The sequence below is a fragment of the Delphinus delphis genome, chromosome 15, assembly GCF_949987515.2.
Source record: "Delphinus delphis chromosome 15, mDelDel1.2, whole genome shotgun sequence".
In the NCBI taxonomy this organism is placed as follows: Eukaryota; Metazoa; Chordata; class Mammalia; order Artiodactyla; family Delphinidae; genus Delphinus; species Delphinus delphis.
Genome location: NC_082697.1, coordinates 29,377,486 through 29,396,225, shown reverse-complemented (window position 1 = coordinate 29,396,225; position 18,740 = coordinate 29,377,486). Strand labels below are relative to the sequence as shown.

The 18,740-nt window shown below is 49.2% G+C and overlaps 1 protein-coding gene across 1 annotated transcript; it reads left to right on the top strand.

Moving 5' to 3' along the window:
* The first annotated feature begins 3,387 nt into the window (after nucleotides 1-3,387).
* DDRGK1 (DDRGK domain containing 1) lies at nucleotides 3,388-14,307 on the top strand. The gene is made up of 9 exons (XM_060031142.1): nucleotides 3,388-3,556; nucleotides 4,774-4,980; nucleotides 6,174-6,286; nucleotides 6,515-6,616; nucleotides 9,742-9,864; nucleotides 10,197-10,235; nucleotides 12,859-12,915; nucleotides 13,445-13,493; nucleotides 13,824-14,307. The coding sequence occupies exons 1-9, from the start codon at nucleotides 3,388-3,390 to the stop codon at nucleotides 13,988-13,990; spliced, it is 1,026 nt and encodes a 341-aa protein (XP_059887125.1). The 3' UTR covers nucleotides 13,991-14,307.
* Nucleotides 14,308-18,740: the final 4,433 nt, after the last annotated feature.

Sequence of the window (18,740 nt, the reverse complement as noted above, 5' to 3'; positions counted from 1 at the left end):
TTTGTCTTCCTAATTCATGAAGTCATGGTGAATCTTCAGGGAGGTGGAGGGGCAGAAGAGGTTCCCGTCAGCAAAGCCGACCTCCTGACTGTTGAAAGCTTCAGCTACAGGGTTATTAAGCATGGAGTATTGGAAATGAGTATTCACTTTAGATAGACCTCACTCTAAATCTGAAGGTCTTGGGGAATTCCCTGGCTGTCCAGTGATTAGGACTCTGTGCTTTCACTGCCGAAGACCCGGCTTCAGTCCCTGGTCAGGGAACTAAGATCCCACAAGCCAATAAATAAATAGTAAATAGATAAATAAATCTGAAGGTCTTGGAGCCCAAGAGCTTGGCAGGGTGGGGGGGAGGGGAGGAAGGAGATGTGTGAATACCTAAAATTGTATGCAGAAGTTTCTGTATGTGTGATCTTTAGTTAGGATCCTTGGTTGCAAGTAACAGAAATCCTCTTAGGCAACAACAAAACAAAAAAGAAATGTATCGATTGCTTCACTTAACTGGTGAGCCAATGTAAATAGTTTCTTAGTTTCTCTGAGCAGAAAGGAAGGGGACTGCATTATTCATTCATTAAGTAGCCTATGCCAGAATTAAAATGTAAATTTTTTTTAATTATTATTTTTTTAATTTTTGGCTGGGGTTGGGTCTTCATTGCTGCGTGCAGTCTTTCTCTAGTTGCGGCGAACGGGGGCTACTCCAGTGTAGTGCGTGGGCTTCTCATTGCGATGGCTTTTCTTTGTTGTGGAGCATGGGCTCTAGGTGCGTTGGCTTCAGCAGTTGTGGCACATGGGCCCAGTAGTTGTGGCTAGCGGGCTCTAGAGCACAGCTCAGTAGTCGTGGCACACGGGCTTAGTTGCTCCACAGCATGTGGGATCTTCCCGGACCAGGGCTCGAAGCCATGTCCCCTGAATTGGCAGGCGGATTCTTAACCACTGCGCCACCAGGGAAGTCCCTAAAATGTAAATTTTTATTTCCTTTAGCAAGGAATATGACAGAAGATCTCTTTGGAATTGCACTTCCGTCATTGTGGAGGAAACCAAGTTAAGCAAAGAAGGACAATTCTTGCCCTCGAAGGAGATTGTCAGGTCCTATCAATTCTGCCTCTGAAATAGTTCTTGAATCAGTCCCCTCCTCACCAGTCCAATGCTACTGTCATGAATCCAGCCCTGTTCTGTTCTTACCTGGACCAGGGCAGCAGCTGTCTCACTGTTGTTCTCCCTGCCATCTTCCACCCCACTCAGTCTGCCCACAAACCTTGAGCAACATGCTTAGGGTCCAGGACCCTGACAATCTGAGAACTCCAAATGAAAGCTGTGAAAGTGATATAATCTGAGGCAGCAAGGAAGTTATATCTATTGACAGTTTCTTGTTTCACCCTTCCAAACAACTTTCTGTGCACATGCAAATTACACACAAAAATGTATCAAGTCTTAATTTTTACTTTTTAACAATATTTTTTATTATGGAAAATTTCAAACTTGCACAAAAATGTCAAACTTACAAAAAAAAAAAGCAGTATAATGAGCCCCTATATAACCACTGACCAGCTTTAACGATTATCAACATTTATATGTTTTAAAAGCACTGTCCTGCCCTTTTTGCTTGTTTATAAATTATGAACTATTTCAAAATTACAGAAAATCATAAATGCTCAAGTGCCCACCATTCCAATTTAACATATGTTAAAGTGTTAACATGTGTCCATATTTTTTCAAATCCTCCCCTATACACACATCATGGGTCCTGGGATCTTTATGTCATCATACACACAAAATCTTCATACTACTGTAATAGCAAATTCCTAGTAGTTTAATTGTTCTTTGCTTTTCAAAAAATCTTGAGTTTACATCCTGTCCCTAGGTTTTTTTTTACACAACTTTATTGAGGTAGAATTTGTCCCCAGTTTTTTTTTTTTTTTTTTTTTTTTTTGGCTGCACCACGTGGCATGTGGGATTTTAGTTCCCAGACCAGGGATCGAACCCGCGCCCTCTGCATTGGAAGTGCTGAGTCTTAACTACTGCCAGGGAAGTCCCAGTTTTGTTTTTCTTTTTTAACAGTGTCAAGAATTAAAAGAAAATTTAAATTCCCTGTGAGTATTTAATTTCCTAGTGCTCACTATGGAAAACTGGATCAATAATTCTTGTACAACCCAATAAGTTACTTTAAAATTGCAAGTCTGAGTACAAAAGTATATTACAATTTATTTTTTTTTAAGATTTGGTCTCTACTTTTATTTTATTTATTTATTTATTTATTTATTTTTGCGGTACGCGGGCCTCTCACGGTCGTGGCCTCTCCCGCTGTGGAGCGCAAGGCTCCGGACGCGCAGGCTCAGCGGCCATGGCTCACGGGCCCAGCCGCTCCGCAGCACGTGGGATCCTCCCGGACCAGGGCACGAACCCATGTCCCCTGCATCGGCAGGCAGATTCTCAACCACTGCGCCACCAGGGACACCCTGGTCTCTACTTTTAATGAGATCAGATGTCACAGATATAGGCAAAGCTCTGCTGTTAATGCCATCCAACTTCTTCCCTCCCCAAAGGTAACTGCTATTCTGAAGTTGGTATGTATCATTCCCAAGCATCTTTTTTACTTTTTCTGCATATGTGTGCTTCCATAAACACTGTGGTATTATTTAGTGCTTTTAAAACATACATAAATGTCACGCTGCACATAATCATTTGCAATAATTTCCACTTAACTTTTTTTACTCCCCCAGAATTCATTTTAAAGTTAAAAATTAGGGCCTCTCATTTGCAGCAACACGGATGCAACTAGAGATTATCATACTAAGTGAAGTAAGTCAGAAAGAGAAAGCCAAATACCATATATCTCTTATATGTGGAATCTAATATATGACAAGTGAGCCTATCTATGAAACAGAAACAGACTCACAGACATATAGAACAGACTTGTGGTTGTCAAGGGGGAGGGGTTGGGGGAGGGATGGAGTGGGAGGTTAGGGTTAGCAGATGTAAGCTATTATTGATATATATGGAATAGATAAACAAGCTCCTACCTTCTGTGTTCCTATAGCACAGAGAACTATATTCAGTATCCTATGATAAACCATAATGGAAAAGAATATTAAAAAAAAAAAAAGTAGGGAATTCCCTGGCAGCCCAGTTGTTAGGACTCTGCTTTTACTGCCAAGGGCACAGGTTCAATCCCTGGCTGGGGAACTAAGATCCTGCAAGTTGCGCAGCAAGGCCAAAAAAAAAAAAGGATATATATGTATAGCTGAATCACTTTGCTATACAGCTAATTCATTCATTCATTCATTGCTGTACAGCATATTGAGAAAAAAATTAGGGCCGCTAAATTAAGTGTGCGGCCTGGGCGGGGCCCAGTGGTGGGCGGAGCCTAGAATGGGAAACGGGAGGGGCCGCATGGGCGTTAGGCGGGGTCTGGGAGATCCCGGGCCTGAGGCTGGACGCGCTGGCTGGTTCCATCTGGAAGCCGTTGTCATGGTGGCCCCGGTTGTGTACTTGGTGGCGGCGGCTCTGCTTGTCGGCCTTATCCTCTTCCTGACTCGCAGCCGGAGCCGGGTGGTAGCAGGTAGGCGATGTCGCCACGCCATGGCCGGTGGTGCCGCGCGTTCTCTGACTCCGGAGCCTCTGTAGGCCGTCGAGCCGCGACTCCTGCGCATGCGCCGGCTTGCCTGGCTGGGCTGACGAGATAGCCGCGCCTTTCGCGGCAGGCAGGCTGCGCGCAGGCGCATACGTGCGCGAAGGGGGATCAGCGGGGAGCCGCAGAGCAGGATTGCGGCTCGGGGACAGAGTAGCAGGGTACCTACGCCTTTCTCCTGGCCCCCAAAGAAAGCCTTGCCTCATCTCTCCCCTCACCCCTTGGCACTGCAGAAGGGCCAGGCCCTGACGGGCACTCACATCCCTCATCCGGGCAGCCCTTCTCTGCGCCAGTTGGGGGATCCACAGGGGTTTCCCATCCCTCCCAGGCTGGCTCCAGAGCAGCTGACAGGAGGGGGAACCTAAGTTTTCTACCTACCCACGAGCTGAACAGAGCATGAGGTGGCTCCAGGAAGCTCTCCTTCACTCTCAAGGAGAATACCCATGTGGCCATGCACCTTGCTCCTTGTTTTGCACCCCGCCCGGAAGTCCATGTCATCCTCCAGGGCACAGAACAGATACACCTGTCATCCTCCATCCTGCCCCCCTCCCCATGATTTCTTATCAGGATATGGGTTTGTGTATATGTCTCTTCCCCTCCTTGGACCCACAAGCTACTTAAGAGCATCTGTGGGAGCGGGGGCGGGCACAGAGAAGCTGAGGTAAGGCAAATAGCCAACAAATCTTCCTGAGAGGAGAGACCCAGCCCTCGGGTGTGCTCTCTGATTGGGGTGCCAGATGAAACCATGGCAGGTGGTGTTAGGCAACAGATAAATGCAGTCCTGCCGTGGGCATTCAGATGAGGTCTGGAGAGGTCAAGGTGGGCTTCCTAGAGGAGGTAGAGCTTCAGCTCCATCTTCCAGGGTGGTAGTTTCCTGACAGGTCACCTGGAAAAGTGGGTCCTTGGGAGGAAAGAGAGAAGCAGCACAGGTGGGAGGGATGGGGTGATCTTGCTGCATAGGACCAAGGTCTGGGTTTAGGTTATGAAGGCCTCCACAGTCAGGCTGAGAAATTGGGACTTTGTGCTGTGGGCAGCGGGAGCCTGGAGGAAGTTGAGCAGAGGAGGGTGAGGCTTCCAGGACGCTGTTCCCCCTGCCATGAGGTGGTTTGGGCTGCCGGACAGAATCATGGTTCTTCTCTTCCCTACAGCTGTCCAAGAGCCTTTGCACAATGAGGAGGAGGCAGTAGTAGCAGGCCGAGTGGCCCAGCCTCAGCCCCTGGAGCCCGAGGAGCAGAGAACTGGGGGCAGGCCCCGGCGCCGCAGGGACCTGGGCAGCCGCCTGCAGGCCCAGCGTCGAGCCCAGCGGGTGGCCTGGGCAGAAGTAGCTGAGAATGAGGGGGAGGTCGTCATCCCAGGTGAGAGGGGCCCAGCCTGGTGGAGAAAGGGCCTGGGTTAGAGGGTGAGAGGACCCTCAAAGCTGGGCAGAAGAGTGGGGTGTGAAGCCATAGTGTGGGAGGGATATCTGGGAGCCATAGGATACAGTTAGGGGAGACTTAGGATCCAGCCTTTGCTTCCGGGGACTAGCAGCTCTGGATCCTGATCCCTATTCCATTGAGCCAACCCCCTCTTCCTTCATTTTGGCTCTCAGTGTCCAAACAGGAGGGCAGGAGTCTTCTTTTATTTATTTATTTATTTTTGTCTGCACTGGGTCTTCATTGCTGCGTGCAGGCTTTCTGTAGTTGCGGCGAGCGGGGGCTACTCTTCGTTGCGGTGCTCGGGCTCATTGTCGTGGCTTCTCTTGTTGCAGAACAAGGGCTCTAGGCACATGGGCTTCAGTAGTGGCGGCACGTGGGCTCAGTAGTTGTGACTCATGGGCTCTAGAGTGCAGGCTCAGTAGTTGTGGCACACGGGTGTAGTTGCTCCGGATGTGTGGGATCTTCCCAGACCAGGGATCTAACCTGTGTTCCCTGCATTGGCAGACGGATTCTTAACCACTGCACCACCAGGGAAGTCGAAGGGCAGGAGTCTTTAGATTGACCTAGAGAGTTCTTCAGTCCACTCCTTTTTTTATTATTATTATTTTTTTGCGGTACGTGGGCCTCTCACTGTTGTGGCCTCTCCTGTTGCGGAGCACAGGCTCCGGACGCGCCATGGCTCACGGGCCCAGCCGCTCCGGGGCATGTGGGATCTTCTCGGACCGGGGCACGAACCCGTGTCCCCTGCATCGGCAGGCGGACTCTCAACCACTGCACCACCAGGGAAGCCCAGTCCACTCCTTCTATTCCAGCACTCTCCTTGTGTGGGTACACTCATTTCCTGAGGGCTTAACCCTTGGGTTAGAGTGCTTTCTTTATGGCTATGCAGATCTTAAGTTATCATCTGTTTTCTTGCCCCATGGTTCCCTCCCTCCTCCCCCACACCTAACACACACACCCCCAGATGAATATCTGCGTGGCAGGGGCCTCTAGAGGGCAGAGCTGGGCTAGTGGTATTTGCAAGTGAGTGGAAGGAGACCCCCCATAAGGAGAGATACAAGGGGTAGGGTGGATCCATCATCATCAGTCCTCCATGGCCAGGACCTGAAGTGTCTTTCTCTGACCATACTCAGCCCAAGAGGAAGAAGACATCGAGAAGCCAGTGGAAACTCACCTGTTAGGGAAAATTGGAGCTAAGAAACTGCGGAAGCTGGAGGAGAAACAAGCACGAAAAGCCCAGCGTGAGGCAAGCAGGAGGGATGGGGTGCAGCTCTGAGAAGTGGGAAAGAGTCTTCTAAATGGCAGACCCTCCCCTCGAGGCTCTTTGCATGCTGGGCTGGTATTTGATGCTTGCCTGTTTCTGTCTCCTGCAATGTTGGTCTGTGGCCAGGCCTTGCCTGGCCTGGCCTGTTTGGGAGGTGGGCAAACTCTAGCTGGGGGTGGAGATGTGCCCCCCATGAAGGCCTTTCTCCAGGCAGAGGAGGCTGAGCGTGAGGAGAGGAAACGCCTTGAGTCGCAGCGTGAGGCAGAGTGGAAAAAGGAGGAGGAGCGGCTTCGCTTGGAGGAGGAACAGAAGGTGAGCCAGGCCCCTGATGCTGACTTCTGACAGCTGTCCAGGCAGCCTTGATACCCATGCCGCTTCCCAACACCTCCAGCCTAGAAGAGGGGCCTTGAGCCAGGTGCAGGCCCTGGTTTATTTGGTCCCTGAGCTCTAGGCACAGCCTCTGTAAAGCTGCTGCTGAAAAGTGAGCCTGAGACTGAAATTTGTGCATGTGATTTATTGGACACACCTGAAGCATTTGAAGAACATTGAGGCAGAGTGGCTAAAGCAGGGTAAGGAAGAAGGAAAGGGGTCAGAGAGGTAAGGTGGCAGAGGGGGGGTTCTGGATCCTAAGGGTCTTGAGGCTGTTAAAGGGCATTGTAAGAGATGGTGGATTGTATCTGTACCAGGTTCTGTTTGGGGCCTGGCATAGAGAAGATGCTCAGGGAATGGAGGCCACTGCAGTAAGGGTGGTGAATCAACCTTTGTTTGCCAGGTGCTTCCTTCCTTCTGAGAATCAGGTGCTGAAGAAAGACAACATCACAAAGATGTGGGGTATATAGGGTGAGAGCCAGGGCTGCCCAGCTGGGAAGACCCCATAGCGTGGTGCCTTTGGCCTCTACTGGCCCTATTGTCCAGGGACACTGGATGGCAGGAAGCCTGGCTATGGGTGCTATAGTGGATGGGCTGGAACACAGCAGAGGGGAGGCATTAGTTGAGAGAGTTTTTTACCTTTCTGAATATTGAACTTAATAATGCACCTTAAATATTCTGGGACTCTTCTCCCCTGCACCCCAGATTCCCTTATTATTAACATCATGCCTTACTGTGGTATATTTCTCACAACTAATATTAATACATTATTATTAAGTGAATTTGACACATTATTGGGATTTCATTAGCTTTTCCCAAATATCCTTTTTCTTTCCCAGGGTTCCATCCAGGATACCACATTACACTTAGTTGTCATATCTCCTTAGGTTCCTCTGGCTTGTGACAGTTTCTCAGACTTTCTTTGCTTTTGATGATCTTGACAGTCTTGTGACCTGTTGGGCAAGTACTTTGTAAAATGTCTCTCTATTTGCGTTTGGCTTATGTTATTGTCACGGTTAGACTGGGGGTTATAGATTTCTGGGAGGAAGACCGGAGGTGAAGTGTCATCCTCACCACAACATAGCAAGGGTACATGTTATCAACTTGACTTATCACTAGTATGTTAACCTTGATCACCTGGCTAAGGTTATATTTGCCAGATTTCTCCATTTCCCATGCTTCTTTGGAAACAAGTCACTGCACAGCCCACACTTAAGGGGTAGGGAGCTATGCTCCACCTTCTTAAGAGGAGAGTATTTACATAAAGTATTTGGAATTCTTTTGTACAGATTTATCTTTTTTTCTTTATTTATTCAATTGTTTTATTTTTTTAAAGCAATTTAAAAATTTTTTTTCCTTTTTTAATTAATTTATTTTTTGGCTGCATTGGGTGTTCATTGCAGTGCACAGGCTTCTCATTGCGGTGGCTTCTCTTGTTGTGGAGCACAGGCCCTAGAGCGCACAGGCTTCAGTAGTTGCGGCACATGGGCTCAGTAGTTGTGGCTTGTGGGCTGTAGAACACAGGCTCGGTAGTTGTGGCGTGTGGGCTTAGTTGCTCCACAGCATGTGGCATCTTCCTGGACCAGGGCTCGAACCCATGTCCCCTGCATTGGCAGGCGGATTCTTAACCACTATGCCACCAGGGACGTCCCCAATTGTTTATTTGTATCCACATGGACTTATGGATATTTATTTGAACTTTGAATTATAATCCAAATGCTATCAGGTTTTTTTTTCCCCACCACGCCACGTGGCTTGTGGGATCTTAGTGCCCCAACCAGGGATTGAACCTGGGCCCTCAGCAGTGAAAGTGCGAAGTCCTAACCACTGGGCCACCAGGGAAGTCCCATCCAGTGCTATCTTATTTACTTTTTTGCTTAGATTGTTCCAGCTTTGGCCACTGGGAGCTCTTTTAGTTGGCTCCTGTGTACCTTTGACATACCCTTATTGTTTAGTTTTTTTAAAGTAGTTTCTTACTCTTGACACTGCAAAATGCTCCAGGCTCATCTTGTATATTCCGTGTCCCAGCTTTAGCTTCATGTTTAAAATAGATCGTTCTGAGAATTCTGGAAAATGGGTTGATTTGGGGCGAGACTGTTGCAGTAGGTTGTGCTGGTGATAGAATGACATGGGTGGATCAAGTTTTCCAGAAGTTAAAGAAAGAAGTGGTAGATGGGGCCTCATTTCTGACCAGGGCATCTGGCCAGATGGTTGTGTGATTCACTGAGCCAGGGGCCCAGGAGGAGTACCAGATGTGTGGGGAGTAGATCACAGGGTCTTTCTGGGACATAATCAATTTGAGGTGCCTGTGAGACAGCCCAGTGGGTGTGCCACTTGGGCAGTCGTGCGTTTGCAAGGAGAGATTTGGGTGGGGATACAACTGTGGCAGCCACTGGCAAGGACATATTGTTGATGCTGTGGGCATGGTGAGGTGGCCCAGAGAGTGAAGGAGAAAGAAGGGACAGGGCTGAGTGATGGAGGAGGCGGGAAGAATGGCCCAAGGAACAGGAGGAAATCCAGGAGAGGGTAGGGTCTGGATGCCAAAGGAGGGAAGAAAGGATGGTTGGCTCTGCCCCAGACCACTGAGAAGACAGGGGTATGAGGCCTGATGGTTGTCCTTTGGCTTTTGTGGTTGGAGGACATGGGTGAGACCATAGCAGGACTTGTTTTGGTAGAGCTGAGTATGCAGAAGCCAGATTGGAGTGGGCTGGAGGGATGGCTGATTGGTGGGAAAGGGAAACTGGGTGTTTGTTCATGAAGTTTGGACGTGACAGGACAGGAAGTGGGAGGGGAGGTGACTGGAGGATATTATGGGGGAGTTCATGGCAGGATTTTCAGGGAAAGGGGAGCTGAGCAGCATTCATCTGGGAGGTGATGGAACTGATTGAGAAGAGGGATCCTGCTGTTCAGCTTAGGGGCCAGAGGGATCAAGGTCTTAAAGGAGCTCTGTCCCTGAGAAAGGGCTGGTCTGGATGCTCTGCTGCCCTGTGGGGGCAGCAGAGACCAGAACAGGATAGGGTGGGCACTCACCCCAAAATATCTGACTCTTGCCTCTTCTGTGTCCACAGGAGGAGGAGGAGAGGAAAGCCCGGGAGGAGCAGGCCCAGCGGGAGCATGAAGAGTATCTGAAACTGAAGGAGGCCTTCGTGGTGGAGGAAGAGGGTGTGGGCGAGACCATGACTGAGGAGCAGGTGGGCCCACCGCCCCTAGGAAACCCCTCCCTGTGCCCAAAAAGATGAGCCACCCCGTCCCAGACACCCCGCTGCTCCCCTCCTGCCTCCCCAGTCAGACAGTGAGAGGCGGGTGGGCATCAGGATCAGCAGGCTCTAGCGGCTGAGACCTTGTCTTTGGGAGAAGTGGCACCTCGATCCCCACACCACAGGAGGCTCTACTGCTTACGCAGGTGGTTGGACAGGCACACAGGCACGGCAGGCAGGTGGCACTCAGATGGGCAGGTGTGTAGGCATAGACCCTGTGGCCCCTGCCAGGGGGGATACTCACCTTGATTTCTCTGCTCCTCTAGTCCCACAGCTTCCTGGCCGAGTTCATCAACTACATTAAGGTAAGAAGCCACAGAGCAGAACCTGGGTGTCAGCTGCCTGCTTCTTGTGTGCATGTTGGATGCATCTTCAGGGCCTGGAGGGAGTAGGCCTGAGTGGGGGCTGCAGGCGTTTCACTCAAGCTCATGCAGGAGTGGGCAGGTGGAAAAAGAGAGGCTGAGCTTCCGGGCTCCTGGCCAGGAGAGTCCCTTCTCCTCTGACCCCAAAGGTGGAGAAGGACCTGGTCTGTGTGGGAGGTGCGAGTCTATGATCGCTTCCTCACGCTTAGGGTTTGACAGTTTCCCTGCTCTTTAGACCCCATGCTCAGTGAGTCACTGTGTTTTCAAGTTTCTTCATGTGTGTTTTCTGCCAGTTCTGTCATACTGAGGCTCTACTGAGGTGAAACAAGCATCCCCTGCCATGTGTTCCCAACCAGTAACTTGGGTCTTCCAGGGGATATAGGATGATGTTTCCTTTGGAACCTGGGACAGGGCAGCAGGTGTGCCCCCTTCTGTCTACAGCTGTAGCGCAGGCCTCCCGGATACTGCTCCGGGTTGCGTTGCATAAGCACGTCCTGCTCTGCTTTGCTGCTAAGCAACTTCTCCTCTCCCACAAAGGATGCGATGAGGGGAGAGGTTTTCAAGTGCAGCTCAGGGGTGCAGAGGCGGCTGAGGGAAGGAATGCAGAGGGAGCGGAGGTGGTGGTGGGAGTGGTAACCAGGGGCGCCAAGGAGCCGGGGGCTTGCTAACCCTCCCCCACCTCTCCCAGAAGAGAGCAGGGTTTAGACACCTCCCAGCTGGCGAGGGGCTAGGCTCACAGCTGGGGGCCAGGGCTCCCGAGAGGGAGAAGGCTCCCTCAGACTGCCGCCATTCCCCTCTGATGGAGGCCATTCTCCACCCTGGCACACTTGATTGAGGGCTGCAACCCTGGGAAGGGTATCTCGCACTTTCCTGCTGCTGTTTGGAGCTGACTGTCCCCACCTACCCAGTGGGCAGCAATGTAGTCCTGAGTCTCTCCTCCAGGAAGCCCTCCTTCATCAGCTTCAGGTCCCCCTCTCCAAGGCAGAGGCCTGAGAAAAGGTACCCAGGGCAGTGCCAGCCCTCGCTCTCAGCACCTCTCTGGAGGGGCCATTTTCTGGGGGTTCTCCAAACTGTTTTGGAGTTTAGAAGTCTCTCCAGCCTGTGCTAGCTGATTCTCCCAGAGCTGCTGTCTGCAGGGAGAAGGAGAACTTCCAAAATTCAGCCTGCCCACCTTCCTCTTGGCTCCAAGGGGATGGGCTCTTTCATCTTAGGGTTTCAGAACTGGAGGGACATTTCTGTGAGCAGCAGTTATGTGCACAGGCATAGCTTGCTCTTGTTACTCCACTCTTCTTTCTGATTGAGGCTGGGTTGGTTGGTTTGTTTTTCCAAACATACTTTTGGCCCCAGCAGCCCCTCAGGCCAGGTTTTCAGGGACCACCTGGGGGACTCCATATTCTCACTCTGAGCTGTCGCTCGGAGCCCAGCACCCACTCCCTGCTTTGTAGGTAGAGGCCGGCTGGCCAGGTCACCTTGTGCTTGCCCACACTCTGGCGCAACTGCCACTCACTTGCCTCCCTGCTTACATATTCGGTTTGGCATTTCAAACAGTCACATGCCATCTGCAGCTGGGGCGGTATCACCGTGTCACTCCTACCCCAGCTCATTTGCTATGGAAGATTCACAGAAACGCAAAAGACCGCCTTCTCTCAAGTCATATGCTGTCTGTTTGCGGGGGAGGAGGGGGCAGGTGCATGCGTAGGGGCAGGTGCATGCGTAGGATCCAGCAGTGGACCCTCAGCTGCATCCCTGGGAACTAACCTTTCTCCTGAGGATGTGAGGGAGGCACGTGGCACATGGCTGTGTGTGGAAAGCACTGAGCAGTGTTATCAACAGTTATGTTAAGGGGGGGCTCATACGGTGTGAAGAGGATGGGTAAAAAGAAGTATGGGCGTGTCAGGGTTGTGGTACTCTCCAGGCCAGGGAGCATTGAGCAAAGGCGAGGCAAGAATGAGCTTCTACCGAGGCCCTGGCTTATTGGGGCCTTTTATCTGCTCTGTTCTTCTCCACGTTCTTACATTCCTCCTGGCGGGGCTGTGAGCTATGTCTTTTTCAACATTGCTTCCCCAGCACCTTCTCAGTACCTTGTCCTGGCAGGTTCTCAGCAAATACAAGTTCTAGAAAAAGTTTTTTTAAATAGCTTTTGGTGACTGTCACCCCCCCCCTTCATCTCTATGGTGCTTCCCCTTCCAACCTGCCCAAGATGTTAGAAAGATATGTCTGATTGCAGAGGAGAAGGTGGCAGCTGTGCTTGGTTCTCCACTTGTGAGTCTTTCTCAGGGTTGTCTTCAGTCCAGGAGCCTGTGGGGCAGGTGGTAGTTTGGGGCAGATCTCTGCCCACAAACAAGGGAATGAGAGAGGTTATGAATGTGTGTGTCTCTCCATATGGGTAGTTGGGAGAGTGCGTGAGTAGTGTGTGAAGGGAGCAAGGCTCTCCCATAGGAATCTGCACAGTGCTTATCCAGCCACCCAGAGCAGATCGGATCAGAATGCCAACTTCAGAGGGTTCCAGTGCTGAGAAGGATTTGCCCAAGCTTAGCCTCACTCCCTTTCCTCCTTTTGTTTGTAGCAGTCCAAGGTCGTGCTCTTGGAAGACCTGGCTTCCCAGGTGGGCCTGCGGACTCAGGTAAGCCCTACAAGGTGGCCTGTTACATGGAGTATGGCCATGGGGTCTGTATGGCTGTAAGAGAGGGCCTGCCCTAAAGATGGAAAGTCTTGATGCCCCTTCCACCCTGCCCGCAACCAAGAATGAGTAGCGTGTAGGAATCTCTTGGCACCCCGGGAATCCTGCCTTTCTAACTAGTTGGAAAACAGGCAGGGAGAAAAAAGAAAAATGTCTAAACCCCATCACTCTTAACAGCCCAAATCCAGTTACCTTGACAGCTGTCTTACAACAGTCTATACCAGCCTTCTCGGCCAAATGTCACCAACGGTTCTCCCCTGGTTGGAAGAGAGACTCTCTCAGGGGTCCTGCAGGGTCCCAGGACCAGAGCCCTTTCTCTCTGGGTCCCTCCAAAGGAGAAACATGGAGTCACATTGCAGGGTGGCCATGAGAAGGAGAGGAGGAGATTTGGCTGTGGTGGGAGGGAGGTTGCGAGTGCCTTTTCTGGGGATGGCAGCACCCATCTCTGCTCTGAGAACTGTTCTCCTCATAGGACACCATAAACCGCATCCAGGATCTGCTGACTGAGGGAACTCTTACAGGTGAGAGGATAAGAATCAGTCATTACGGGCCCTGGCCTTGGGGAGTATCTAGCCATGTGGGGCTGCAGGGACTTATTGCAGAGGTAGGATGACCACCCCGGGTTGGGGGAGCAGTGTAGTGAGGAGGGGGATGCAGTTACAAGGAGGACATGCTAAGGCCTGGGGATGGCTTTGAGTGACGAGGACAGGCAAGGAAGCCTGATTTGACTCACCTAGTCAAGATTGGATACAGCCAGGAAAGGCCAAGTAGACAGGCAGGAGGGGTGGGTGGGTGGGCATCCTCAGGTCAGGTGGGGAGAGCTCAGCCCCACAACCTGCATGTCCCCACAGGTGTGATTGACGACCGGGGCAAGTTCATCTACATAACCCCGGAGGAACTGGCTGCCATGGCTAACTTCATCCGACAGCGGGGCCGGGTATCCATCACCGAGCTTGCCCAGGCCAGCAACTCCCTCATCGCCTGGGGCCGGGAGCCCCCTGCCCAGGTCCCAGCCTGACCTAGCCCTTCCCTCTTGGACTCAGAGCTGGCATGGTCTAGCTGGCTATACATCTTTATCCCTCCCTTCCATCCTGGGGCAGTGATGGAGTGTGGCCAGGCAGTTATAGATTAAAGGTCTATGAGCACTGGTGAGCTTGCTGTGGCTTGGTGTGGCAGAAGGGGTGCTAGGTGAGCAGGTGAAAATCTCAGCCTCAGAATATATCTTGGGAGTGGGGGTGGGGTCCTTTGGAGGCAGATACAAGTTCTGTTCTTATCAAGCATGCATTCCTCCATTCATTCAATAAAAAGCGTTTACCCTGTTCCTTTGTGTCCTGCAAGCCCAGCCCCCAAGGCCTGGATGAGGTCTTACTCCTCCTCCCCTACTTTACCAGAGCCAAAGTGGGAATCCTCTTGGGCCACATCTCCCTGAACTGAGGAAGGAGTTCTCACCATGAGAGGCCTTAGGAAGAAGAGTTAATGAGAAGTGCCAAGGATAGAGTCCTAGGGAACATCAGCCTTAAGAGGGACGGAAGGGAGGTCAGGGAGGAGAGAGGCTGGGCCAGCTGCTTGTGGGACAGGGAGAAGAAAGGGGAAGACCCGTGTGAGCTGGATAGATGTGCAGTGGAGGGACATTGCTTCATATAGTACCTCACGTGAATTCAGCTCTACATCCTTGACAAAAAGTTTGAATGGTGTGGGTGATTCCACCCACTGGTGGATATAAGGACCATATGGTCAAGAGTGGGTTGAGATGGGAGATGTGTGTCTCCTGTAGGGTCAGCACTCTGGTTCCTGTGAGCTGTTCATGGCATGAACTTCCTGCTGTGCTGAGGGTGAGGCATCTGTTTAAATGTGTATTTTTTATGCAAGATGGCCCCTAAACACAACCACCTACTTCCTCTAGTGCCTGGTGGAGAAGGGCAGCTTTCTGTTCTGGTCTAGGAGGAAACGGTCTGTGTAGATGGTGATGGGGAGACAGGACATCAGGCTCCGATAACAGAGCCTTCCTGAGGGATTGTCAAGGGTGATTTTGACTCATTTGATGCCATAAGCATAGACTGTAGAACCTAAATTCCAAATAAGGCATAACTCTGCTACTTCTATCAGCGATAGACACTTGAAGTCACCTGGAGCTGGGAAGGGCCACATGCATTGTTTGGAAGGCCATTTGGGAGCCCACAGTCTAGTAAGAAGGAAGAAATAGACATAGATAACCACAGTAAGAGATAGAAAGATAAAATTCCAAAGAGAAAAGAAGAGCTTACAGTTAGAGCAGTGGTTCTCAGCCCTGGTTGCTCGTTAGAATCACGTGGAGAGTTTACCGCAGTCTCGTGCCAGGCTGCACCCTGGACCAGTTCAATCAGAATCTCTGGGGTTGGGGTCCAGGGAACATAAGTAAGAGATTACAATGTGTAGCCGAGGTTGAGAGCCAGTGAAGGAAGTGAGGGTGGGGTGGAAAGGCAAGCTGTAAAGTTGCAAGTAATTAAAATCCCCAGTGGAAGGAGCTTCTCTGGAAGAGCAAGACAGTAGCTCCAGGTCTCTTCCATCCTTTCCCTCAACCATCCTCAGCCACTGCCATCCACGTAGCAAGATGACTATGGCAGCCCAAGCCGCCACATTCTACCTTCAGGACACTGCCCACAGGCCTGGAGTAAGAAAAGGGCACAACCCTTCCTCATATCCCAGAAGGCTTCTAAGACTCTGGGATATGAGGACTTCCTGGCAGTCCAGGACTTAGAAGGCTTCTAAGTCCCAGGGGCTTAATGTAGAGGGGGAAAACCTATAACCCTTTGTGCATTATTTAGTAATCAATCTACTAGTCTAATAAAAGTATCAAATGAATAGTTCTTCAGATAGTAAGCGATTAACATTTTTCTAAATATGTACAAACTGTTTTAACAACTAATAAATGAAAACTTTCAGGTTTAACCACTTAGACAAATTTTCAAGTGTTTAAGCATTAATTATTACTTAAATATTTCTAAGCATTTAAACTCCCCAAATTAGTACAGTTGACCCTTGAACAACACAGTGGGTTGGGAGCGCTGGCCCTCTGCACAGGCAAATATCTGCATATAAGTTATGGCTGGCTCTCTATACGGAAGTTCCTCCCTACCTGTGATTCTGCACCTGCGGATTCAACCAACCACAGATTGTGCTGTACTGTAGTATTTACTGCCGAAAAAAATCTGCATGTAAGTGGATCCAAGCAGTTCAAACCCATGTTGCTCAAGGGTCAGCTGTATATGAAATTATTTTAAATACTTTTATACCTTAAAAAGTTGACCAGACACACATGGTATCATAGCGATTACATTCCTGATCTGTACATGTAATGCTAAAACTGATTATAAACATTTAAATACCATGGATTTCCATTTGCTTATTCACTAACTCCATTTTTATTTTTATTTTTTCCTGAGGGTACAGTTTTTACTTATCCTGGAGCACCAGGGTGGTTATTTCAGGTGGCTGAGAATATAGACTGAAGGATGGTGATTCAGAACCAGGGACCTATCTGAGTCCTCAACCTGTTGTGTGGCTCCTCTTTCACAGATTTCCCCCTTCCATCAGGAACTCTAGACTGATGCTTCAACCAATCAGATAAGTTTTGATTTTTGTAACCCCTAAATTACACAGTGCTTGTTGTGCTAGTTCTAGGTGCCTTATCCTCACAGCCCAGCCCAACAGGTCTATTTTGAAAGCACTTTGCTCCCAATAGAGTCCAGTGTGGTTCAGTTAGGTTCTATCACTACTTTTTTTTTTTTTTTGGCCGCACCGCACAGCATGCAGGATCTTAGTTCCCCGACCACGGATTGAACCTGTGTACCCCTGCAGTGGAAGCACAGATTCTTAACCGCTGGACTGCCAGGAAGTCCTACAACTTTTCTTTTTAAGGCACCTTCAAGGTATATTGACAAGCAGAGGTTGGAGAGCCATATAATAAACTTGTCTTATCAAAATGGTTGTTTACAAAATTGGTCAAGAGTTGGAAAATTATTAAATACTAAGTATGAGGCAGGATGCTAAGCACCCCAGGGAATCACAGTAAACAAAACATGTCCCCATCCACAATTGGGGGCAGGGCAATGCTATTAATGTAGCAGGGATACCACCCATCATTCAGCCAACAGGTGCACGGCCTGTAATTACAAGGTGAGGCCTTTTGGGCTGAGGAGAAGCCAGGTGTGCAGAATGTGAAGGTTTGTGCTTCACTGAGGGGCATGGAGTGTTGGGTGGAGGAAAGGAAAAGGTGGGGGCAAAGGTGAGACAGGGTGGAAAGGGAGCTTGGGACCCAGCTGGGAAGGGTGGTAAATACTGAGCCCAGAGATTTGGGCTGTATTTAGTGAAGTGTCGGGGGGATGTTTAATTAGTGTTTTAAATCACTAACTCATTTCTTAAGCCTTCTTCGCAATCTTCATATCCCACAAATCTTTATTACTCTATCACCTCCTCCCTCCACGCCCCCGTTGTACTGTTGGAGGGCACTGCAGCAAGCCTTCACAAGTGCATGCCCCAGACACCTCCAGTCCTAAGCCCTGGCCCCAAGATTGGAGACAACTATTCTACCAATGCTGTGTTTTTCAAAATTTTTTGACAGTATCTCTTACTAAGAAATCCGTTTTACGTCATGTGTGTGTGCATATATAGAGATAATGAACAGGCTAAAGTTTCACAGTAATCCTTTGCTTATCATGGTTTGATGCATGTTGATATTTGTTTCTCTATTCTTTTTTTTTTGGCTGCCCCGAGCAGCCTGCGGGGTCTCAGTTCCCCAACCAGGGACCGAACCCGGGCCATGGCAGTGAAAGCGCAGAATCCCAACCACTAGACCACCAGGGAACTCCCTGTTTCTCTAACCCACTCACAGATCTCGACCTACAGTTTGAAAAACAGGGTTCTAAGGAGCCTGTTCCTTTTGTATTGACAGGGCAGTATGAGTGAAGAGTTGTGTATCATACATAACTTTTAGTAGTCACAGAATTGTACCAAAAGCAATGTAGACTATAGTGGGGACATTGAAAAGAATTTTTTTGCTTGGTTTATTCTGATACCATATATAATTTTTGACTGGTTAATGCAGTATTTGATTACTCGTTACAGGTAAGTGTGTAAAGGAACCTCATAAGAGAACCTACCAAATACTGATACTGTAACACTAAACTTGTTTAAATATATCCCTTTATATAACCTGCTAGATTTACTCTGACCAATTTTAGTCACTTTAACTTCCTTATATGATTTTACAATTTGACTTAAATTTCTAACATGATACAAAAAACGCATCCATAATAATAATAATTACACCAAAACTAAAACCAGTAATGTTATGACTGTATCGTAACTGAGTAAGTGAGGTAAATACTTCTGTTGTTTTATTTTCCTTTATTCCTCATCAATGAGGTAAGTCAAGTCACTTTTTTGTTGGGCTAAACCTCATAGTAGCTGTGTAGACACACGCTTGATGTCTAGTTTGACAGTTGTCTTGATGCCTTTTTAGTTTGTGTGTATTGGACACATGGGAAATGTGGGCCCCCAAGGCAGGTTATAAAAGTTTCATTTAACCACCAGTGTACCTATCTGTAATGATAATGTACAGAGTTTACAGAGAAGACTTTCTGCTGGACAAATTTACCCCAGATTTTACAAAAATTAAATCTGGTAACATTTTTGGAGTTTGCAAGTTTCCATAAGATTGATTAGAGGTTTGGGCATGACCATAATTTCCATGATGCAATAATAATTTAAAATATTATTTTGCTTGGGGC

Excerpts from the sequence above, each read along its gene's own strand:
- DDRGK1 (XM_060031142.1), top strand. The coding sequence starts at position 3,388 with ATGGGCGTTAGGCGGGGTCTGGGAGATCCCGGGCCTGAGGCTGGACGC. Across the intron at positions 4,981-6,173 it reads GGGGGAGGTCGTCATCCCAG|CCCAAGAGGAAGAAGACATC; the intron begins GTGAGAGGGGCC and ends GACCATACTCAG. Across the intron at positions 6,617-9,741 it reads GCTTGGAGGAGGAACAGAAG|GAGGAGGAGGAGAGGAAAGC; the intron begins GTGAGCCAGGCC and ends CTGTGTCCACAG.